This window comes from Lygodium microphyllum, chromosome 2 (genome assembly GCF_053477565.2).
Source record: "Lygodium microphyllum isolate KBCC chromosome 2, Lygodium_microphyllum_v1.1.10, whole genome shotgun sequence".
Taxonomy (NCBI): Eukaryota; Viridiplantae; Streptophyta; class Polypodiopsida; order Schizaeales; family Lygodiaceae; genus Lygodium; species Lygodium microphyllum.
In genome coordinates, this window is record NC_141136.1 from 101,497,224 (window position 1) to 101,523,496 (window position 26,273).

The following is a 26,273-nucleotide window of genomic DNA, read 5'->3' on the forward strand; positions in this document are numbered from 1 at the left end:
AGTCCTTTTGAGCACATGGAGGAACGATTAGCGCTACAACCTCTTGGAGATCGTTGCAATGCCAGCGGCAATGTTCTTCCACCTATTTTCGGGTGCAGTGGCTACCACAGCCCACGGTTCTACAGTCCGCTCCATCGAGAGACAGCAATTGTTTGATACCGTCTCCTCGTCAGTCTGCTCCTTTGAGAGACAATGTCTGCTCAACTCCTTCCTCTTCTTCGGCTTCCCGGTCCACTCCATTGAGAAGTAGCGATTGTTGCCCACTCATTGCTCAGTCTGCGCACCACCTTTCACCCTCGCCTACTCAGGGTCCAGAGACTACCTCTGGGAGCTCTTCGGCACCCCAGATACCTTCTTCAGCATGACCGGTGGCACTTCCTCCGTCATCAAACATTTCGGAGTCCGTGATCCATGAGTTTTTGGATTCCCTATCTACTTCAAAGGGGGATTCAAAGGGGGATATTATTTCTTTGCCCTCAGAGGGGGCATCTACTTCTTCTTTGACTTCAACGGGGGGCCCTCCACCTCCCACCTCAGAGGGGGAACCTACTCCACATGAAATTCTTCACCCATCCTCTACTTTCTTGGGTTGGCTCTCTTCAACCAGTTATCTCTTCTACTAATACCCAGGATCTTCAGGTACCACCTAGATCGGGACCTCTGAGGTTCAGCCGCAACTTGGTGACGAGGCCTTCGTATTCCTTCCAACATGGATGCCTGGAGCTAGTGGCTTCTCTCCCAAGGTTGAGTTTCGGGTTCTCCAGTTCACTCTGTCTACTGTTCTTTACTACAGGCTCTCTTTCCTGTGAAAATCTTGGATCTTAGGGATCCTCTACATCTTCTTCCTCTTCTTCTTTTCTTGCCTTGGTCACTTGATTAGCATGGGGCCACCTCCCGAGATCGAGTACGGGCATATCCTTATGGTTCTAGGCACCACACAAAGTCCGACATTCCTCCTATGCATTGCATGTTTTCATCATCTTTATACTAGGGCACTTGGGCAAGTGAACAATTTCCCCACGAGGGACACTGTCCAAGTGGCACCTGCTGCATGAGCATTCTTCAGCATGTAGCATTGCATCTCCACCTCACTCTTCTCTTGTTTCCCTTTTTGGGCCTAAGAGGGAGTGTTGAGAAACGCTTCACCTGCAGTTTGCGTTTTTGCGTTTCTGCATTTTGCGTTTAGGGTTTGCAGCCCCAAAAAGGGGTGCCATCTTAGACTGACTGTGTCTATTTATAGGCTACTCTCTCATTCATTCCTCACGACTGATTCATTCAGTCCGTCACCTCTTCTCTCCAACCTCTCCACTACCCTCACACCCCTTCAGGAGGACATTGCGGTTCGTGGTTCGTGGCTGTCTTCATCATCTTCCTTGTGCTACGGCACCCTTGTTCCCTTATATCACATTCACTCCATGATTCAGATCTTCATCATTTCATTCATCAAAGTCTCTTCTCTCTTCTCTTCTCTTCTCCATGTTTGCCGAGTTTACTCCATGTTCCTCCTCGCCAACCCTTCTATCTCACTAGTACGTCATCTTTTGACACTATGTGGACGGAGTCAAATGAGGGGACTCTTTACTTTATGTTTATTATGGATGATTACAGTAGGATGACATGGTCGTATTTTCTTGCATTAAAATTTGAAGTTTTCTCTCACTTTAAGGATTGGCTCATCTTCAAGGAGGACCATTCATGATGAAAGCTTAAGATAACAAGATCCGACAAAGGTGGAGAGTTTGTCTCTGATGAATGGGCTCGGTTCTATGTGGGTTGAGGGATTCATCACAAGAGTATGCCACAACCAACACTCCTCATGAGAATGCCATATTGGAGTGAAAGAGCAGGAGTGTGATCAAGATGGCTCAAACAATGATGAAGCACCGGCAGACACCTCAATGTCTATGGGCCAAAGTAGTGGCCACCTCAGCTCATATACTAAATTGGTTACCCACATCCGCTATTGCTCGTAGGGTTCCTTTTGAGACATGTTTTGGACTAAAATCGGATGTTTCTTATTTCAAGGTATTTGGGTGTGATGCTTATGTTTACATCCCAAAGAAGCAATGAGATAAGTTCATGCTCACATCCAAGAAACAAGTGCCCATTGGCTACAAGTCTCAATCACAAGGATACAAGCTTTATGATCCATCTCATGAGATGTCTTCATAAGCCAAGTTATGTAGTTCGTTGAGTTTCCAGCTACTGTAGACGGTAGTGAGGAGCACCCTATTCTTGGAGACCCAAGTGATAGTTGGGCATCGAAGCCAATGCCTATGGAGCCTATGCCTCTTGAGGCTCCACCTACAGATGAGGAATTGCATCACCAGCGGATTCCCCACTAGTGGATTTTCAAGAGACTTTGGCATAGGCAGAGCGATGAGGGTGAGTATCAACTTCCTCCTTGTTTAGCAGTTGGCTCATGAGACACTCCAACATGCAAGGATTGAGGGGCTTCTTAGGGAGTGGCAGCCACAAGATGGCCCATGGTAATGTTCGAGGAACCATGCACACTCCACCACGCTTGTTTGTATTATGTTTTGATGACCCATGCCATGAAGGATAGGGAGCCAACATCAGTAAAGGAGACATTGCACTTTAATCATTGGCAAAAGGCCATGGAGCAAGAGTTAAGAGTCCATTGAGCAAAATGGCACTTGGTTCCTTGTGCCACAATTCCCTCATCGAAATATTACTAGAGCCAAGTAGATCTTTAGGACCAAGTATCTTGGTGATGGCACACTCCATAAGCACGAGGCACGATTTATTACCAAAGGCTTTGCACAGTGGCCAAGTGGCCAGGTGTTGACTTTCATGATACTATTGCCCCAACAACTTGTATGGCCACCATTAAAACAATACTTGCCCTGGCCAACCATAGAAGATGGCAAATTTATCACTTGGATATTAAGTCAATCTTTTTGAATGGTGACTTAAAGGAGGAGATCTATGTTGAGCATGTTAGATATGATCAATGCCCCACCCTCATTAGGTGCTACCAATGATCCATAGTGCTCAAAGTTGTAAGGCCCCCATTATGAGGAGAAGCCAAATGTGAGCCCGGACATTGGTTGAGTCCCGATGATAAAGGGAATATTCCCTGGAATGTTCCCTAGCCGACTAGTTGAGGCTCATATGGTAGGTCGGTCAGCAGGTCAGCAGGCCAACCTAACGACCTTCGCGGGCTATAAAAGCTAAACCCCTTCGCAGCCATCTCTCACTCATCTTTCACCCAGTCAGAGTTGTTGTTCCAACTAGCCTTAAGCTCGTCACCTATCTTCTGTCTAGATCGCCATCTAAGCTTCACACAGTGGAAGCGCACGGGTGGACAGAGCCATCTTTGTATCAGTTATTTGAAGTTAAAGAATTTTCTGATTCTCCTCTTATCTGTTGTGTACTCTCTATCTCTTTCTCAGATTCTGTTCGCTGCGCCGTGTAATATTTTACAGAGCAGCCTCCTGACTTTTCTCCCTGTGATGGTAAGGTTTATACATTAAAGAAGGCCATTTGTGGCCTCAAACAAGCTCCCCATGCATGAAATGAGAAGATAACCTCATTCCTTTGAGAAAGGTTTGTTAGCAGGTCCAGTACCTGCAACTTCGAAAGAATCCTCCATGGATTTGATCTAGATCTCTGCATCAGTTTGGACAGTTCTTTGTATATCCATACATCAACTAGAGGGCATGCGGTGTTTGTGCTTTATGTGGATCATCTCATTCTAACAAGTGACCATGCCTAGATGGTCATGCAAACTAAGGAAGCACTTCATGCAAAGTTAAAGATGACAAATATGGGGCTTCTTCATTTCTTCCTAGTTCATGAGATACAGTAAACTTGCAAAACACTTACAAAGGCAATCAAATCATTAGAATCCAATTTTGGCCATTGAAACAACCATCTAAGGCATTTACATGTCCTGAATTTTGGCTACATCTATACAATGGTCTAAGAACATTTCTGACAAGGTCCTAGCTCATTCAATCGCTCGAATATGTCTATTTAATCACGGAAAATTCTACCACATCCCCAATGCACTACATAGTCATTACCCATTCAACGAGGCCCAAATCACATAGCAAACATGAGTTGCATCATCTGTGACCAGCAGAAACGATCAATGCATTCTAAAGGTCAAGCTAAATAATAACCACTTCTTTTGCAAATGCCCTTGCATAACTGATATCTAAGTGGGTATTAACTATATCATGCAAAATATTTGACCCTTAAAAAAGCCATACTGCACCACATGAATAAGCCTTGGCAAGTGCTTTCGTAACCTAGCTCATCTTCCCTACATCACGCATAATTCCTATTTGCCGAACTTCTTGGAAAATAGTTGACAACGTGTCATTAAACTAATCTGCATTTTCAACGAGGATTTTCTCTGATTCCATACCAACTAGGTCTTTGGTCCTCTTCCAAACAAAGCAATATACCTTTGACTTCTTGCTCCATAATATCCACATCCAACTGACAAGCCCTATACCAAGGTACTCGTTTTGGTAGTTAGGCCAAAGAAATGTTTCCAAACCTAATTTGCATCAATGTGAATTATATGTCATGGCTCAAGATCTTAATAGAATGCGTGGCACACAACACTCACAATTATGAGGGTCGGTAATCAACTCCCCCAAGTCTCGCAATGTTTTCTCTATTATGCCAAGAATGTGAATTATGGAAGAATCTATGTTGCTAAAAGTTGTGATCCAAAAGATTTTTTGTTATAGCTACCTGTAACCAGCCTTCCTTCCATGGATGAGTGGTAAATCCTTGATCACAACTTAATTACAGCAGAAACAATTAATGAAAATCTGAAAAATACAAATTTACCTATTGATCTTGGACAATGCGCATCCGATTGGCCCCAAAATTGGCGCCCTTTTCGGTATTTCTTTAGCTTTATTGAAGAAAAAGTTTATTTACAATGGGATTCTCTCGATCCCTTCGCAATCCAACCTCCCCTTGTCGTCCAAAGTGACCAGTAAGTCTTCAATGTATTTCCCCCCTTGATTCGGCACTTAATTGGCCTTCACCCACTTCATAAATGATGGAAATGCCGCCAAATTCAATGGGCTGGCTAGTCCTCCACCTGAATTTAGCTGAAATTCACCTTCAGCCTTGTTGAATCAAAGTCTTGGAGCTTCCAATTTCTGGCACACTTCCCAAGGCTGCTGCTAAACCCTAATTTCTGTTGTAAATTAGGATTTACAGCAGAGAAATTTGCAATTTCTCAACCTCCAAGGGTCCAAATGTTGAGATCTTCAGAGCAAGGCTGCGAAATGGCTGGGAGATGAGAGAGAAAGCTGTAGAGAGAGAAAATTCAGAGTTTTGTCATGAAGAATGATTGAAAATTAGTCAAATGCAGCAGCTGCCTTGCCACAGCAGCTTGTAGATGCAAAGAACTGAAGAAAATCAATCATTTACTGCTGCTGCCCTATCTCAACAGCCTGTAGATGCTATCACCCTACTGTTGATTGGTCTTCTCCTGCCTAGCTGCCTTAGAAGGTCCTCCAATGGCTGCAAATCAGACCAGCAGCATCTCGTTCCTCTCTCTTACAGGCTGAATACACTAAAAATGCCTCTCTCTAGCCTCTAAAGACGTTTTTCAGTCTTGCATGGGCATTTTTAACATGAAAAGCATTGTGTAACCGCCAATATGGAGGTAATTTTAGTCGATACGCCACATCGCTGATCTTCTCCAACACCTGGAAGGGCCCATAGTATCTCATACTCAACTTCGAATACAATCTTTCTCTTCTTTTCATCTTTTTCAACCTTACCTTTTCAAATTGTAGCAATACATAATCACCCTTTGCAAAGTGCAAACGCCTATGACGATCAGCTGCTCTCTTTTGCTTATGTTGTGATCTTTGAAACGCAATGATGAGAATTTCAACGTGGTACTCATATTCTCAAACAAGCCCTTCCAAAATAAACTGGTCATCCGGGGGTCTCGATTACTAATGATCGACTTTGGCATACCATGATACTTGAAGATGTGCTGCAAAAACAATCGTGCCATATGATCAACCTTTATTTTCTTCCTCATCGGAATGAAATGGGCTTGTTTGCTAAACTAGAAAATGATAGTCCATATCCCATCATTCCCTATAGGTGTCTGAGGAAGCTCAAAATAAAAGTCCATTGCAATGCTCTACCAAGGCCTATCTGGAATAGGCAAGGACTGCAACAAACCCAGCATCTTTTACCTATCATGCTTTACCTTCTAGCATACGATGCATGTCTTAACAAACTGTTCTACATCATCCCTCAAAGCTAGCCAATAAAAGAAATGCTCCACTGCCTTGACCATGGCATCGATACCTCTGTGTCCTGCATACGGAGGAGCATGACTTTTAGTGATAACTCTAGGCCTTAACTGCTTTGTGACACATAGTCGTCCATGCATCATCAAAAATCCATCTCTTAGCACAAAGTGTCCATGCCTTTGGCCATTGCAAAGCTGATCATAAACATTAGCAAAGTCCGAATCAGCAACATATTGCTCTTTCATGGCATCCAACTCAGTGTGATAAATCACACTGAGACAACTGAAATTTATGGGTTGCCTGGCAGTGCATCACTTTTCCCACTCTTTCTCTACAATCTGTTCCTCTTTCCAGCCCTATTTTTCAGATCTGCCCTGATTTTCAGCTTTATTTTCAGATTTACCCTTTTTCTCAACCTTTGACTCTTTGACATGTGACTTGGCATCATCATCGTGGAATCCTAGCAATGTGTCGGTTGTAGTAGCAGTTTCTATAAGCTGAGACATGCTGGAAACAATGGACTTAATGCAAAAATCATGAATACCCTTTGGCAAACCACAAATATAATTCTCCACCTACTCATGGAGGGATACTGTGCGATAAGAAGTAACTAGCAGCAATGCATCCCAAAACTTCTTATTATACTAATCCAAGTTCTTGCAATCTTTGGAATTCAACTGATTCCAAGCTATCATAATGTCTACTACAAAGGTACTTGTCAACCAATTTGAAGCAAACATTTGCTTGAACTGGACCCGAGTAGTAGGTGACTTCCCTTGAATAAGAAGTGTAGATCGGTTAATTAACCCCATATTGCTTAGCACACCCTCTCAGCCCAACACAAGTTAAGAGGGATTGAAAAGCATAGTTCGCCCAAGAGAGCTCACCCCAAAGTAGATAGGGATCATGTTGAGAAACCTCTTCTTCTATGTATCCACTTCAGTTAGGGTTTCGCACTGATAGGCTATCATGAGGACATGTATTTCTGAAACCTCACTCAACATGTGGATTAATTTTAAATCACATGGTTAAGTAAATGTTGCACATGTGAGGTGTAACTGGGGTTAGAGTAAATTTACGAGCTCGGGATCTGAGGAAATCACAGGATGTCAAAGGCAAAAGTTGTTATAAGTTATGCCGCACAAGTGCTTGGTGGTATTTGGTGTGAGTTGTTGGCCTATGTCTTGGTATATGGATTCCATTTCCCAAGCGTACATTTGAGTTCTCATCTATATTGTATTCTCTTTCTTTTCTTTTGTCTTGTGTTTAGCAGTTTATTTCAGCACATGTTTATGCTTCCATTGCTGCATCACTTCTGACAATGTGACCCTCCTGTTCACGAATAGAACATTTATTTGCAGCCATCAATTCCCTACGTTGTGTTAGAGTGCAGCGATGCGGAAGCGTAGGACAAAGATTGAGAGAGAGTGAACACAAAGAGAAGAGAGAGAGAGAAAAGGAGACAATGTAAACGCAGAAAAATCTACGGTGTAGTATGCTGTATAAAAGTGCAGAAATACACAAGGGGGCAGAGGAAATATCTGCGTATGTCTCCGACTTGATGACCTCGATCTCTATCAGCCCGATCACAGTCTGTCTCAGCCAACAGATCAAGATCAGAATCTGAAATCACTAAAGAGTGAATAATAATGTGTGCCACAAGAACCGGCCATAAATAGCCAAGAAAAATAAAAAAACAGTATCAGGTGGCATTTAATGCAGCCGACAGCAGAAATCTGACCGACTGTGCAGTCCAACTGCACTGCTGACGTGGCAATGATGACGTGGCACCTCCTCTGCCGTACTGTCCTGACATGGCACTGACTGTCCAGGAAATGACTGGCTAAACACCCCCTCTCAAAGCCTGGACGGGTGAAAAGACTGAGGGATCTGGAATGCTGCCGAAGAAGAGCCTGGGGAAGCGCCTTCGTAAACAAATCTGCAAGATTATCCTGCACCTTGCAATACTCCACATCAATGATCCCATCCAAAAGTTTCTCCTGAATGAAGTAATACTTGATCTCAATGTGCTTCGTCCGGGCATGAAATACTAGATTCCGTACCAAGCAATGCAACTCTCATTGTCGCACCTCAAAAGAGTAGGACAAGTTTGGGGGCAGCCAAGCTCCTCCAACAATCTCCGAAGCCACACAACCTCACATGTGGTGGAAGACCCAGCCCAATACTCCGCCTCAATAGAAGAAAGGGCTACCGTGGGCTGCTTCTTGCTACTCCAAGAGATAACACCTGTACCCAAGATAAAACAGTAGCTTGTAGTACACCGTTGGTGGTCCACATCTCCAACCCAATCCGAGTGACTCCAATCTGCAAGAACCAGATCGGAAGCATCTATACCTGTGGGATAAGAAATCCCTAAGTCAGAGGTCCCCCTTAAATACTAAAGAATCCTCGGGGCAGCCTACCAATGCACCTGTTTGGATTCTGTCATGGACCCTGCCAAAAGACCCACAGCAAAACAAAGATCAACACAAGTGTTGAGAAGCCAAATCAAGGATCCAATCAACTCATGGTAGCGTGAAGCATCCATCACGGGAGAATTCGAGTGTGAAGTGGCCTTCCAATTCGAATCCATAGGAGTAGTAATGGGTTGACAAGTCTCCATCTCAAAAGTCACCAAGAGCTCCTGAATGTACCGCTGCCAAGAGATGAAAATCCCCCTCTGAAACTGATAAATCTCATGACCCAAGAAGAAATGAAAAAGCCCCAAATTCGTCAACTCGAATGCTTGATGTAAAGTTGTCTTGGTCTCTTGGACCTTCTATGCATGATCCCCTGTCAAAATCAAATCATCAACATACAACACAAACAACACACGACCAACCTCGAAAGTGTGTACATAAAGCTGCGGATCAGCCTTGGAGCGCCAACATCCCAACTTCGACTGAAAAAACGAATCAATCTTCTCATTCCATGCACGCGGAGCCTACTTGAGGCCATACAAGGCCGCCTTCAACCTGTAAACTTTCCCATCCGAGTATCCAAAGCCAAGAGGCTACTCAACATAGATCTCCTCCTGCAAGTCACCATTCAGAAAGGCCGACTTCACATCCAACTGATAAACAAGCCATCTCCTATGGCCAGCCAAGGAAAGAACAGCTCAAATAGTCGCCATATGAGCAATGGAGGCAAAAGTATCATGGGAATCAATGCCTGGGCACTGAGCAAAACCTTTAGCAATAAGGTGAGCCTTGTGCTTGTCCAAAGAACCATCGCTAAGGTACTTGGTCTTGAAGACCCACTTGACACCAATCACCTTCTTGTGAGAGGGACAAGGCACAAGAGACCAAGTGCCATTCCTCTCAATAGCCTCCAACTCGGCTTCCATGGCCTTCCGCCAATGATCAAACTACAAAGCCTCCTTCGCTGAAGTGGGCTCTCGATCCTGCATAACACGGGTCAGCAAACAATAGTTGGAGCAAACAAGCTCCGAAGAATGTGTCTAGTTCCTCCGTGACCTCAGTGGTCCATCTTGCGGTTCCCACTCCTTAGGGATCCCCTCAATCCCTGAATCTCGGAGGGTATCACGGGCCCAACAAGGAGAAGGACAAACCTCTCCCCGTCGCTCTCCATCTGCTGAAGACTCAGGAACATCCACCGGCGGAAGCTCCTCGAGGGTGGCCGATGAAAGAGAAAACTCTGAATCCGAAGAAGAATCTCCATCAAGTGACTCTGGCTCCAAAGAAACTGTCTCGGGAGCTCAACTCTCCCCTAGATCTCCAAGGACGGGGTGCTCCTCACTCCCCTCTGTGGCCGGTACTTCCATGAACCGCACATCTCGACTCGTATAGACATTCCGCTTAACAGGATCAAACAAACGATACCTTGGGATTGGAAGGTATAGCCAACAAAAACCTGTCGTCGGAAAGCCTCCTCGAACTTATCACACTACATCTTCGGAATGTGCACATAAGTGTCACACCCAAAGATCCTGAAATAAGAGACACCAGGCTTAGTCCCGAAGTAAGCCTTAAAAGGTGTCATCCTGTCAACGACCGAAGTGGGAGATTGATTAAGGATATGAACTACGGTAGCCACTGCCTCGGCCCACAAAAACTAAGGTGTTTGTCGCTGCTTCGTCATGGTGCGTGCCATTTCGATCACACTTCGGTTCTTCCGCTCCAAAATGCCATTCTCTTGGGGAGAGTGTTGGTGTTAGCAAACTCTTGGTGAATGCCCCTATCTGCACAAAAACGAGCAAACTCATTAGACATAAATTCATCTCCCTTGTCTGAACCCAAGGTCTTCAATCGTCAGCTAGAACAGTTCTCCTCAAGAAGAAGCCAATCCTTGAAATGAGAGAAAGCCTCGGACTTCAAAGTCAAGAAATAGGCCCAAGTCATCCTACTGTAGTCATTTACAATCAACATAAAGTACAAGCTCCCCTTCAAGGACTCGGTCCTCATCGGGCCACAAAGATCCGTAGATACAAGCTCCATAGGTGAAGTAGACCGCCTAGAAGCTTTGTTGAGAATCACATCCTAATGTAGTTTCCCACGAATGCAAGAGACACATGGCTGATGGCTCGCCACTATGTCCGGCAAGCCTCGAACAAAGGACCCTCATGACGCCTTCCGAAGGTACTCGTAGTTCAAGTGGCCAAACAGAGCATGCCATAGCTTTGACTGTGTCTGAGAAGTAAGAGCTGAAGAAGACTTCAATTTGTAGACTCCATTCTCCTCATACCCTACAGAGAGAACCTTCCTCGATCCACGATCAAGGACTCGAACCGTATCACTATTAAACTCCACCAAGAGGCCAAGAGCACAAATCTTATGAACCGAAAGTAAATGATATCCCAATCTCGGCACATGCAATACCTCAGAGGTGTGGGTACCACCACATCCATCCGGAATAAGCTGTATCTCACCCCGCGCAACAATAGACACAGAAGAGCTGTCTCCAATGAGAATCTGCCCACGTGAAGGTCACAAATAGGCAACACCAACGGAAGAAGTCATGTGCCGTGAGGCACCATTGTTCACAATCCACTTTCAAGCCTGGGGAGCTGTCATCACAGCATCAGAAGTTGTCGGTGTAGAGTCCTTAATGACTGCTAAGTGTAGAAAAGCAGCTGATGAGGATGCAGCCACCACTCCAGAGTCCTTCGTGTCCTTCTTCTTGGTATCCTTCTTGTCTTTGTCGGGGCAATCCTTCTTCCAGTGACCGGTCTTGCCACAAATATGGCAAGTTGATTCCTTCTCCTTGTCCTTCCTGGATTTGTTATCGCCATGTCTTCGGAGGAAATAGGCTTTCCCGCATTTTGAACCTGCATCTAAAGCTGCCGAAGCTTGTTGATGTGTTTCCAAAGCGAAGAAGACTTATTCACGGACAAAGTCTGCATCTACACCTCCAAAGAAACCCTCTTCATCAGGGTCATCCAATTGTACATCTGATTGAGCTCCAGCCATATCTCACAAGCCACTGTCAAGTGCTTGATGTGAGCTATCACGGCGGCGGTGCAAGACAAAAACAGAAAAGATCAAATCCTAGCATTTAGTTTGTCCCAATGAGACTGGGCCTTGGTCAACTCCACACAAGCATTGAAAGAGAGTTTGAACTCATCCCTCACCGAGGGCCTATTAATCTCCTCTGTCACCAGTTTCGCCAAATCATAAGACTCTAAAATGCCCAACATCATCACCCGCCAGATGCGGTAATTGTCACCATCAAGCTTTTAATCCATTGGAAGAGCCGGTAGGACAGGCAACTTCCTGTCCATGATCGCCTGGAACTCCAAATTAGTCTCTCTAGACATGTTAACCTGCAATACCTACATAAACGCAAAAAGCAGTCCCCTCTGACTGAGAAAACGCAGCCTTCTACTAGGATTGATTCCTCTGCTGCCCAAACCTTCTTCACCCGTCGGAGGCGATGAAAAGGTAAAATCTGCAATGGAAGGTTTTAAACGCAGCCTTCCTCCCCTTCGAACAGCAATAACCTGCAACAAATTCACCGATTAGACTCCTTTTCCGTACGCCCACGCTCGCTTCAGCCTTGATCCGATGCGCAGCCCTCCCACTCGCCCTCAAAACACAGCCTTGTGTCACGCTGAAATTTCCTCTTCAAATAGGTTCAACCCTCAATCAGTCCATCTTCACCACTCTGATACCATGTCAGAGTGCAACAATGCGGAAGCCTAGGACCAAGACTAAGAGAGAGTAAATACAAAGAGGAGAGAGAGAGAGGAGACTGTAAACGCAGAAAAATCTGCGGTGTAGTATACTATATAAGAGTGCAGAAATACACAAGGGGGTAGAGAAAATATCTACGTATGTCTCCGACTTGATAACCTCGATCTCCGTCAGCCCAAGCACAGTCTGTCTCAGCCAACAGATCTTCAAGATCAGAATCTGAAATCACTGAAGAGTGAATAATAATGTGTGCCACAAGAACTGGCTATAAATAGCCAAGAAAAATAAAAAAACATCAGGTCGGCTGCATTAAACAGCAGAAATCTGACCGACTGCAGCAGAAATCTAACGGACTGTGCAGTCCAACTGCACTGCTGACGTGGCACCTCATCTGCCGTATTGTGCTGATGTGGCACTGACTGTCCAGGAAATGACTGGCTAACACGTTGTGCCAATGTTTTCAAGCACTTTCTTTGTTGTTTTGGCCTCTTTTCAAGCTGATTTTTCAGATCTGCCCCTTTTCTCAGGCTTAAACAACTTTTCATCCGGCTTCTCCCCACTCTCTAGGAAGTCTGAATCCTTCCCACGCAGCAAAGAATCGGCTGTAGCAACAATCTGTACAAGCTGAGACATGCTAGACACGCTGGATTTAATGCAAAAATTCCTGATTCCTTTGGGCAGCCCACAAACATGTTTTTCCACTTGCTCATAAAGGGGTACGCAGCGATAAGAAGTAACAGGCAGCAATGCATCCCAAAACTTCTTATTATATTGCTCCAAATTCTTACATTCCTTAGCATCCAACTTATTCCAAGCTGTCATGATGTCCAACTCAAAGATATTTGTTAACCAATTCGATGTAAACATTTGCTTGAATTGTACCCACATTGACGGTGCTCTACCTTGCATCAACCGAGTGGACCACCACTGTAATGCATTCCCTTTCAAGAGAGTGGCTGCCTTTCAAATCTTGGAGGACTCCGTGAAGTTCCCCCCTAAATAGGCTGCATCAAATTGTTGAATGTAAGTCAAAGCTTTCAGCCTATCTTGTACACTGAAGGACTCAAACTTCATTGCTTGTCTACCCTCATCAGTCTTTTACTATCCCTGTGGGTGTCAAGTTGTTATACACTCGCTACTGCAAAAAGGGTGCATTTGTTGAATTTACATCAAAACCAACGCCAAATGGAGCATTTGCATAACCATCGTTTATTCCTTGAGCCCCATAAGCATTCAAGGGTGTAGATGCAGTACCAACATGCTGCTTTGTGTCCCAAGCATCAAGCCAATGCTGTGATACATAGGGCTTTGCATATTTCCAGCCATACCCGAATACATTGGGCCTTGCACACCATGCATTTGTTGTTGTATATCATAGGGATTTGTGCCATACATTCCCGTGTGCAATCCTTGTCCAAACATAGCATGAAAAATCGTGCTTCCACCAAAATATCCTCGCTGCCCCATCATAGCATGCATGCCTAGAAATCCATTGGATTGGCACTTCCGTGATGGCCTTGCATTTGCATTCCTTGTCCCGTAGGCACCAACTGTTTTATTTCATTACCATCTTTGGGAGCTTCAAATAAAGGGTTTGGTATTATCCTCAATACATGTCGTTGTCCCAAAGGTGTAAAAGACATCTTTTTCTTCTTGCCTTTGCTGTCCTTTGGAGCATTCAAAAATCACGTAAATTGAGGATCCTTTGCTAATTCAACAAAGAGATTTGATGTTGTCCTCATCCGATTCTTGAACTAGTAATCAAATTCCTCTTCACTTTGCTGGTCATCAGCCTCCTTATGCCCTGAAGGCCGTGCATCTTGCCCAACAGTAACATTTTCAGCTTGTTGTCCATGGTCAGCTTTGTCCAAGGTCACGCATTGCATTTCCTTCATTCCCATGTGAATGTTCATACTGAGAGGTATCATCACCGCTTGAGTCCATCTCACTGTATGAAGACATATTGCTGTAATCTCTCAACTGAGAGTAAAAATTAGCACTAGCACAAAGCTTTCGCTTGCAATCTAGTGCCTCAAGCCCACCGAATCAAGAGATTGAGTGGCAATCCCCGTGATGGAACCATTAAACCAGCCTTCCTTCCGTCGGATGGGTGGTAATTTCCTAATTACAACTTAGTTACACCAATAACATTTATTAAAAAACTAAGAAATGCAAATTAACTTACAATTTTGGAAAATTGACACCTTGTTGGCCCCAAAACGGGCACCCCTTTCGATATTTATTTAACTTAATTGAAGAAGAAGTTGATGCACAATGGGATTCTCCCAATCCCTTTCAATATTCCAACTCCCCTTGCTGTCCAAAATGACCGGCAAGTCTTCAATTTAATTTGCCCCTTGATTCGAGTAGTCAATTGGCCTTCACCTACTTTGATGGAGACGGAAAATACGCCAAATTTATTGATTTGCTGGTCCCTCCACTTGAATTTGACTGAAAACACCTTCAGCTTTGTTGAATCCCAGTCTTTGAGCTTCCAATTTCTAGCATACTCCCGAGGTTGCTGCTAAACCCTGATTTCTATTGTTGTAGATTAGGGTTTACAGCAAAGAAATCTGAAATTTCTTAGCCTCTCGTAATCTCAATGCTCTAATCTTAGAAGCAAGCCTATAGAAAGACTGAGAGATGAGAGAGAATGCTGAGAAGAGAGAAAATTCAGACTTTCTTCCCGAAGAACTGAAGAAAATTAGTCATTTACTGCTATTGCCCTATCTCAATAGCTTGTAGATGCAAAGAACTAAAAAAAATCAATCATTTACTATTGCTGCTCTGTCGCAACAACTTGTAGATGCAAAGAACTGTTGTTGATTGGTCTTCTCCTACCCCTGGCTGTCTCAGAAGGTCCTCCAATAGCTGAAAATTAGACCATCAGTATCTCCTCCCTCTCTCTTGCAAGGGTTGAATACACTAAAATGCCTCTCTCTAGCCTCTAAAGACGTTTTTCAGTCTTACATGGGCATTTTTGACAAGTGGCAACCTTCCCAAGTAGTCTTTTCAATATTATCCACAATTAAATATTACTTTTTAATCTCTCCTCACTCTCTCTTGCAAGGCTTGAATACACTAAAATGCCTCTTTCTAGCCTCTAAAGACGTTTTTCAGTCTTGCATGAGCATTTTTGACAAGTGGCAGCCTTCCCAAGTGGTCTTTCCAGTATTATCTACAATTAAATATTACTTTTCAATCTTTAAACACTTTAAATTAATCGAATAATTATTTCAAAGCCCTAAAAAATAATCTCACTAGCCAATAATTAAATTGGCTAGGCAACTTCCATTTCTGAGTGTCTCCGCACCATCTTTGACCATCACATTGGTACCATTAAACGCCACTTTTCTAGTGTCACCAACAACTGACACTTATGGCCAAATGAATGACCTAGGCTAACAACTGACACTAGATACCACCAGGTACCTATGCGACATAACTTATAGCAACTTTTGCCCTTGACATCCGATGATTTTCTCAGGTCCCAAGCTCGTAAATTTATTATAATCCCTATTACACCTCACATATATAACATTTACTTAACAATGTGATTAAAAATTAATCCACATGTTAAGTGATGTTTCAAAAAATATATATCCTTATGACAGGAGCCCCTTAGAGCGATTACACGTAATGCACATCCCAAGAATATGTGTGACCTATCCCATGTCCTTCATCTCAAAGCTCTTCTTTAGCCAACCTTTCAAGGCATCCAACTCATCATGAGCACTCCCAACAATCAATATATCATCCACAGAGGATCAAAAGCATAAGGCTGCCCTCACGAGCCTTCTTTATACATAAACACGGATTCATATCACTACGGGAATATCCCTGTGAATGCATAAAGGCATCAAACTTATGATACCATTCCCTAGGCGCCTACTTACGATCATAAAGACTCTTTTGTAATCTGCACACTAGGTTTTTCCAGCTATGGTCTACAAACCCCTTAGGCTACTCCATGTAAATCTCATCATATAAGTCCCCATGAAAAAAAGCCATGTTGACATCCATCTGATAAAGATCTAAATCAAGTTGAGCAACCAAAGCTAGTACCAAGTAGCATAGGGTAGTTATCTTCACAACAGGAGAAAAGACTTCATCAAAGTCCACACCATGTTCTTGCTTGAAGCCCTTAGCAACCAATCTAGCCTTGTATACCGGCTTGGGACATCCAAGGATACTTTTCAAGTTGTACACTCACTTGCATAGCAAAGCATGCTTGCCACAAGCAAAAGAAGCCAAATCCCACGTATGATTTTTCTACAGTGAGTCATACTCTGACTACATGGTTCTCTCCCAAGAGTGACTATCACCTCCGAGCATGGTCTCATCAAAAGTTAAAGACTCACCAATATCTATCACCACAACATAATCCATAGAGGACTCAAACCGCGGAGGATGTCATCTATCTCTAGTAGGATACCTTAAAACAGCTGGGAGATCTTAACATCCTGCGGAGCATCAGGTATCCGGGCCATTGGTGCATCAGCTATTGCTCTACAGGCTATCTAGTTGGTTGTACAATAGCAGGAGGTTCCTCCTAAAATATCACTCTGCATACTTCAACGGCAACTCTAACTACTTATTTTTCTCCTCTATGGCAAACAACATCACAGCTGTGGATAACCTTCCGAGCCTGCGGATTCCATAGAGGATAGCCCATTTCACCTACATCTCCATAACCAAGAAAGATACATTTCCTAGACTTAGGATCCAACTTATTGCGCTTGTCCTTGGGGACATGGCAGAAAGCCTTACAACCAAAGACATACAAATGAGCATATGAGGGAGTTTTCCAAACCATACCTCATCTGCAACCTAATAGTCAAGCAGTACATGGAGACCAATTTATCAAGTGTACAACAATAGTAACTGTCTAAGCCCAAAAATGCCATGGTAAGCCTACTTGGCTAAGCATACACTAAACTTGCTCCTGAATTGTCCTATTCATGCGCTCAACTATACCATTCTGGGGTGGGGTGTACAGGGCAATCAACTAACGTTGATACCCCTCTTGTCACAAAATTCTTAAAAGGCTTTAGAGACATACTTGCCCCTATTATCTAACCTTAGGCATTTCAACCTATACCCAAACTAAATCTCAACCATACCAACGCTGAAATGTAGCCAAGACTTCTGATTTCTGCTTCATTAGATATACCAAGACCTTATGCATATAGTCATCAATGAAAGTAATGAAATACTTCGTGCCACGTAACAACTTAAAGGGCATGGGACCACATACATCTGAATCAACAAGATGCAAAGGCTCACCCATGTGTATCATACTAGACTTTTTATGTGTATTGTGTATCTGCCTGCCATATAAACAATGATCACAAGACAAAACATTTATAGTCAAGGGACGAAAGATACTGTAAATAGGTAAGCATTTCCATTCCTTCCAAGGACATGTGCCCAAGGCCACGACGGCACAGAGATCCATATGAAACTGCATCCATTGACAAAATATAGTCAACTAACCCAGATACAAGCAAGGGGTAGAGAGTATTAGACTTGGCACCACGTGCAATGGCAAGATTCCCACGAGTAATCTTCATAAGGAATCGCCAAAAGAAATTATCTAAGAGCCAGTATATGATGTACATCATGAAGAGTAAAATATGCAACCTAAACCAAACTCTAGCTAGACATCACCAATACCAACTATCTCAAGTGCTAGGTCATTACCCAAACGGACAGATCCAGACAAAGTGTGGTAGGAGTGAAACCACTCTCTATGAGGGGTCACATGAAAAGAAGCCTCTAAATCTATCAATCAACACTGAGTATACTCAGATAAAGCATTAGTCAGCTGTGAAGTATCAAGAGAAGAAATTAGAGGTATAAAATCATCAACAGAATCAATCTATACAACATCAATCTCTTCAATCTTAACACTTGACTTGCTAGGGACAATGCTACAATCATCATTTTGGTCATGTACTTCACTCTTGTCCCTTTCTTCGCACTTGTCGTTGCGCATCTTATGGCACGATGGCCGAATATGCCGTGATTTCCAACAATAATGACAAGTCAATGAGGACTTACAGCCATGAGACTTACTGCAAGATTGTCCACATGACTAAGAGCGAGACTGTTGAGATTCTCTCCCACGGCAGTCATTACCACTCCTACCATTATTGTCCCTAACTATCAAAGCATGAGAGATGCGAGAAGTATCGACACTCTTTTTGTTAACCTCTTCAATCAAGAGTGCACCCTCTACATTCTATAATTGTAACCCATCAATGGGTATGTTGATACACATAGCAATGCGAAAGGCATCCCATGATTCCAACAGTATAACTAATAAGAACAACGGTGTTGTATGACAACATACTACCCTATTGGAACAATGAATAGCTGAAGCATTCAAGCTCAAACCAATACTCCAAACTGAGTACCAATACCGGGGAGGGAGACAAACAATGTCTACTTAATGCCAAGGGTCACAAGGGCCACAATAGAGTTGCCAATGTTTGAAGGAGAAGCTTGGAGGAAGACCAGTCCTGGAACAAATGCAAAATCATGCTGATGTTGCTGCTGGTCCTGCTGGTGCTCATGATTGCTACTGAATACTTACCAAGACTCGGGCAATGGTCTTGAAGCTCTAGAACAAGCCTCAAGTGAAGGGAGCAATAAGGAAAAAAGCAGGAGCAAGATTCATACCTCGGGAAGAAGAGGGCTAAACTGCCATGAAACCTTCAAGCTGAAGCTTTTCTCGGGCTAAAGTAAACTGAAGGGAAAGAGCTCCTCAATGGCCGTGCAATGTCTCTGATACCAGTTGAAGGGAGTGAGCCCTGAAGTGGAAGCACAGAGTGGAAGCAAGAGCTATGGTGGAAGGAGCAAGAGCAAGAGAGAGAGACGCACACACAATGTGGGAACTCCAATAGTCACAACGTGTGACTAGCCTTCCCTTTACTCAAATGTCACATTACTCAAATGTCACTGAAAGAATAAAGAATGAAGTGACTGATGGGCGTCTGCCACCTGCAATGTACAGGTGTGCGGGTACGCGGGTACTGTCAATGTAACTAATATACGGACGGCTAGGCATAGGTACCTTTATCCCCAACAATTCGGAGTCCATGATCCATACATTTTTAGATTCCCTCTCTCACAAAGGGAGATTCGGAGGGGGATATTCTCTTTGTCCTCCATAAGGACTCCTCCTCCTTCGGCTTCAAAGGAAAAGAATAAAGAATGAAATGACAGTGATGGGCGTCTGCCACCTGCAATGTACAGATGTGCGGGTATGCGGGTACTATCAATGTAACTAATATACGGACGGCTAGGCATAGGTACCTTTACCCCCAACAATTCGGAGTCCGTGATCCACACATCTGTAGATTCCCTCTCTCACAAAGGTAGATTCGGAGGGGGATGTTCTTTCTTTGCCCTCCATGAGGGCTCCTCCTTCTTCGGCTTCAGAGGGGGTCCTTGCGTCTCCACCAACGGAGGGGGCACCTCATCCTGAAGTTCTTCACCCCTCATTTACTCTTTGGGGATGGCTATTCTCGAGCAATCATTTATCCTCTTGATTCCCAAGATCTTCAAGTAGCACCTAGATTGGGGCCTTGGAGGTTCAATTGTGACTTGGTGACGAGGCCTTTGAATTCCTTTGAGCATAGAGTTACAGAGCTAGTGGCTTTTGTCCCGAGGTGGAGTCAGGTTCTACAATTCATCCTGTCTACTATTCCTTACTACAGGTTACCTTTCACGTGAAAATCTTGGATCTCTGGGATTGTCTACATCTTCTCCTTACCTCTCTTCCCTCCTCTTTCTTCATCCCTTTTTGGACCTAAGAGGGGGTGTTGAGAAACCTCTTCTTCCGTGTATCCACTTCAATTAGGGTTTCGCACTAACTGCCCCAAAAAGGATTGGTGCCCTCATTCTGGGCACTTCTTCAATGGGTACCCACTCAATGGTGCACTACCCTAGACAGCTAGGGCCTATAAATAGGCCATCTCTCCATTCATTCTACACCACCACCCACACTCTTCACGACTCTTCTTCCATCATTAGACACCCTTCCCTTCTCTCTCTAGCCTCTTCCCTACTACTCACACCCCTTCTAAGGAACATTGCAGTTCGAGGTTCATGGCTACCTACTCCATCTTCATCCTTTGCTTCAAGCATCCTATTCCACTCTACCAAAAAGCCTACCAAGACTACAACGAAAATTGCTATCTTCCCTCAACTAAAGAACATTGAATGTTTATGTTTTAGGATAACAGTATTAATATACATCAATAACCATAGAAGTTGGTGAGTTTGGTGGGGAGAGGGATGGTTAGCTCACATGCCTACCAGCAAGGAGAAGTACTTAACCACCTGCAAGGGTGTCAAAGATGAGAAATGTAATGGTGAGGGTAGTGGCAATCAAGTGGTGACAATCCAAGATCAATGGATGTTGCATACGATCTCCACTCGATGGTGCAAATTGGAAAATTATGTTGCACAATGCATGGTGTTTCCTTGAGAAGGGGCTTATAAATACAAGCTTTCAAGTGCACAAGAAACATAAATACAATACGTATACAAAGGGAGCATGCAACTACACACATGATCATTCAACAAGGTCCACTCAAACCCAAAACCAACAAAAGCAAAGAGACGGTATTGATAGATCTGCTATAGCCTATAAACATAAAGGACACAAAGAAACAAAAACACAATGAACTCTGAGAGAACTGACTTGGAAAATGAAGTCCATATATCGAGGCTCAAAAGTGTACACAATGGCACAAGTCGTGGGCAACCGGCAAAGAGCAATAATCTCCCTCTCTCCACCAAGAAGCAAGCACGCTAAATGGATCAATATGGAGGAGAGATTGCCTATAAATGGGCAAAAAGAAATACAACAATAATGACTAGTTGGCCAACAGTAAATGTGGTCCAGAATACCAATCAACCACCATTTAATGTGCCAGGCAAAAAAACCAGAAATGCACTCTGACAATAGACTCTTATCACCCAAGATATGTACTTTGCTAACAAAGAGTGCCAAAAGCTGACCTCAAGAGAGAAGCCAATAGCTCCGTATATGGGGGAGTATGCAAAGGCATGCCTTATCCTGGGCCATGAGAAAGAGGACACTATCCCCATATTTATGCTAGGCAAGATGCAAAGGTGTAATCACCATGAAACATCCACCTAAAATCCAACTTATACACGAGACATGATACAAACCAATCCAATAGTGGTGATCACACAATGGTATGTGCAATAGGGCCTTGAGTCCTATAAATAGGAATGCTATCCTAACCCTAAAGTACCCCCAGTGTGTTCGCACTAGGTCACTCTACGACAATTGTGGCCAATGCTACTAGCATCCATCTAGATATCCAAGGACATAACACATCAAGCAATGGTTGAAACATCCAAGGCTCTAGGGTAGGTAGATCATGTAGATCCTTGGTGTCAATGTCCAAAATAGTAGAGAAGTAGCCCCCTCTATAAGAGAGAGGGAATCTTGAAACTCTGAATCGCGACCTAAAATGTGTTTGATGACAAGTAAAGGATTGTCGATAATACTAAAGAAGATATTCAAGGCTGTGATGTGACGAAGGCTGTGAACGACTCCCAAACATGGCCTCCCAAAACGAAGTAGAAGAGGGATGGGAGTAAGGGATGGCATGGATCCATTAAAAAAGTGAGGGAGGGGTATAACAAATGATCTCCCTGATGCCCTCATCAAAGTTAGTATTCAACCTTCTTTTGATGGAGCTAACTTCGAAGCTAAGGGTTGCCAAGGCTACTAGACCCGAAAGTAGTTAGAAAAGTACATCTCATAGGGTGTCAGAGTCTATGTGATTTCAAATCTTATATTTGAGGCAATTTTATGCTAGCTAACGTGATTTTTGGTAGGTTTTGGTGCAAAAGAAGCAAGTTTAGCCATTGAAATGTAAAGGCATACAACCAAAAGATATAGACATTGATGTTTGAGAAGAGCTTGATGAGTTATGCAAGTCCACTAGTATTTTATCTTTGTCTAAGCATGCATTTTTTAATGGGATTGAGATGACTAGTAGTGCATAGTAGTTATGGGAAAAAATATATGACCTATACGATAAGCAAAGCTCAACTCATAGATATGCTAGCTCAAGAAGTTTGGACCTTTGTATGAAGGAAGGCACTCCTATGTCTACTCATTTGGATAAGTTTCACTCTATTTGCAACCAATTGCATCAAAGAATATCATCTTTGATTATAATTAAGTCTATATTTTTTGTTGTCACTCTTCCTAAGTTGTGGGATACATTTAGTACTACCGTTAGCATTAATGCTCCTGAAGATGGCTTTGAATTCTAAGACATAGAGGGAGCTTTACTCACTAAGAAGGTTCACAAGAAGAATGTTGATGCAGCCTGCACCTCTCATGCCCTCGCAGTTAGAGGCAAGAATGATGCTAGAGGCAATTATGACCACCATAGTAGAGACCCACAGCAGAACAGATCTGAGTCTAGATCTTGTGGATAGGGTCGTAGAAAATCCCACAATCCTAAGTCTTCTCTTACATATCATTTTTATGGACAACAGGGACATATACGGCCACAGTGCCATGAGATGCGCCAAGATAGGCATACAGATTTCAGATCTGTATGGTTGAGTATTTGCCACATTGCAAACATTAAGGGTACCTACATACAGTTTGTAGATTGTATCAATTATTGTGTAGTCCTTGAAACACGCTACATGTTTTGGTTATAGTGCACCTTATATCAGCTTGGTTATAGATTGCACGTTTTGCAAGGTTGCTTGTCTTGTCAAAATGTCTGACCACTTCAATCAAATTATCAATGAGAAACTTGATAAGAATAATTATTCTATGTGGAAGTTCAAGATGAATTTCTTCTTAAAGAACAAACGTGTTTGGGACTATATTGAAGGAGACATGGTAGTGGCACCCAAATTCCCTTCACAAAATGTTGCTGCAGAACGGATAAAGGCGAAGAAGGATTGGGAGCAAACACAAAGTAAAGTAATGTATTGGCGATCTGGGAGTGTCACACATAGTATGATGAGCTATTTGCGCGAATCTGAAACCCCCCGCTATTGCTTGTAAGAATTTGGCAAAATTGTTTGAGATAAACACAAAGGCCAAAAAGGAGCTCAAGTTAGAGTTGAATCGAGTTAAAAGAGGAAATTTGACCATCAAGTACTATGCATTGAAGATCAAGATTATTGTGACCGAGGCCAAGATGGTAGTCATGGTCAAAGTTACGGTACACAGCAAAATAGGAAAGGATAGTCTCGAGAAAGGGGGGCCCAAGAGGGCAAGTTACAAGTTGCAAGTTTTAATCGATAGCAGCAAAGTAGAATTCTCGTGATAATAGGGAATGCTAGCATTGTGGTAGCAAGGCCATATTTTCAATAGATGTTTTACAAAGAAAGCTAAAATTAAAAATGAAAAAAGCAGTAAGAAAATTATACTTTCACTAGCAAAAATAATAATGATAAAAGTGAGTAACTTTTTGTCATGTAGCATTTAATGAACACTATGACTATTGATGGTTCGTCTAAGAATGATGTATGGTGTGTAGACTCAAGTGCCTCTAAGCACATGACTTCTCATGGAGAGTAGTTTAGAGAGATGCACAATCTAGAGTCTCTAGGCTATGTGGAGACAAGGGATGATATAACCCATCCCATTACTCACATTGGAAATGTTTCCTTGAGTATGTAAGATGGTAAAACAAAGTACTCAGCTCATGTGCTGCATGTACCAAATATAACTAAGAACCTAGCTTTTATTGATCAAATGATGAAACAAGAATTGCAGATTCGATGCACATCTAATGGTTGTTATGTAAAGAACCCCAAGAATGATTACAACCTGATTGCAAATAAAAGCATACTAGCAGATTGTTTGTACTTAATGTAGGTCTGCTTATAATGGATGTTGCTATGTTTGCATAAGGTTCAAGTAACTTTCAAGCCAATGATACAACTTCCTTCCTACTTGTTTGACACTGCCCAAGGTGGAGCACAAGAATCAAGCAATGCTTCGCTTACTTTACCTTTGTCATTTTCTTCATGACTTTGCTTAGCAATAGTCATTGGACAACTGTCATACCTTACAACTAAAGCTCGACTAAATACCATTTTCTTTCAAACTCACTTCGACCTTTTACTTTTCAAGCTAAAGCTACAACTTCCTCCCTACTTGCTTAACACTATCCAAGGTGGAACATCGAAATCAAGCAATGATTCGCTTGCTATGCCTTGGTCATTTTCTTCATGACTTCTCACATGACTATTGGATAACACCAACAATTTATGATTACTCTGACCATGTCAAAGGCCTTTCTAAGAGCTTCTCATCCTCTATAGTCTAAATTCCAATGTTGGAATCAACATGTGCACAAGTGAGGGAAGTCAAAAGTGTTTCATCTAGTTCCCTGAAACTTGTAACCTTGGATTGATTCTTTTGTTGCCCCATAATTTCGAGAGCCTCCGCAAGAGATCTCTTAACTAGCTTTAAATGCACTCAAACTTTTGAACGAGAAGCACAAAAACACCTGTCTTGCGAAGCCAAAAGCCCTAACGCCATTGCGAGCGCCTGTAGAAGTAGAGATGATGGCCAGGGCCTTGCTATCGTTCCCAGCCTCGAGTTCCTTGTCCAGACGCCTGAGAATGCTTGCTCTGGTATCCTCTTCTTCTGGCAAACTTAATTGCGGGGCAGAACCAGATGCATTTGAAGTGGAGACGCCTTCTCCATGCGAGGAGTTGTGTTCAGGAGGGATGGAGGCTGGGCGGAAAGGCCTCTTTGTGCGGGCGCACTTCCAGATGCCTGATGACGGCGGGAAAGGAATCAAGGGAGGGACGCCAGCCTCAGAATGACGAGGAGAGTGACTGCAGGCTGTCTTCTGTGTTCCTGAGATTGTCGTCGTCGTCGTTCCGCCAATAATTAAAAGAGCAGAGGTCGTCATGTGAGTTGCGAGAGAAGCTGGAAGCTGCTGCGAGCTGCTAGTGGAATAGCCTGCGATTCATTATTATCCTGCACCTTGGTTTTGCCAGCCTTCCTAACGTGAAAAGTTACCTCGCAACAGCAACTGTGTTATCAGAATAGACTAAGGCCGGATTCACATACACGACAAGGTGGTACTGCTGACGTGTCACCGGTTCAATGCAAAAAAAAAAGTATATATGTATATATTACATGAATATATTCAATCATCAAAATTATTGCCCCATCCTATTATTTCAATTACGAAAAATTCAACTTTTCTTAATAGTGTATGTGCATTTGTGTATGTTTTTAGAGTATGTAAAGATCACATGCACATTTCAACCATTAAAGTATTGTATCGTTTTTTTTTTTTTTTTACATTGAGAGAGAGAGAGAGAGAGAGAGAGAGCCACATACAATTTATCAAGCATTTCCCCTTTCCATCTTTATATCCTATATTTAATTGAGAGAGAGAGAGAGAGATAGAGAGTATGTGTATGTACTCCATGTTCAATTAGGTTCAAAGGGGGGAGGGGGGAGATGGTAGAAAATAAATATAACCCTCGCTTACCCTTCAAGGAAAAGCCATCTTGTTTTCTTGAATACCAAACACCTTCTCTCTGTGTCATATAGGCTTAGGAGCCTTTTGATTGGTTCGAGACCCAAAGGCAAAGCTTTCAATAATAAATAGAATAGATTTTCCTTCTTTGGCACTAAGGCCAAATTTACAAAATCTAAACATCATATAGGCTTAGGAGCCTTTTGATTGGTTCGAGACCCAAAGGCAAAGCTTTCAATAATAAATAGAATAGATTTTCCTTCTTTGGCACTAAGGCCAAATTTACAAAATCTAAACAGACAATGATATCTTTCACTAAAAAA

At 43.0% G+C, this 26,273-nt stretch overlaps 1 protein-coding gene across 11 annotated transcripts in view; it reads right to left on the reverse strand.

Moving 5' to 3' along the window:
* LOC148040099 (uncharacterized) overlaps positions 1-25,484 on the reverse strand; it is a 115,892-nt gene extending 90,408 nt beyond the window's left edge. For all 11 annotated transcript variants that reach the window (XM_087696610.1, XM_087696609.1, XM_087696608.1 and 8 more), the window contains exon 1: positions 24,961-25,484. In XM_087696610.1, the coding sequence (XP_087552736.1) occupies positions 24,961-25,371 (411 nt within the window). In that variant the 5' untranslated portion in view covers positions 25,372-25,484. The remainder of the gene's footprint in view (positions 1-24,960) is intronic.
* Between the last annotated feature and the right edge of the window lie 789 nt (positions 25,485-26,273).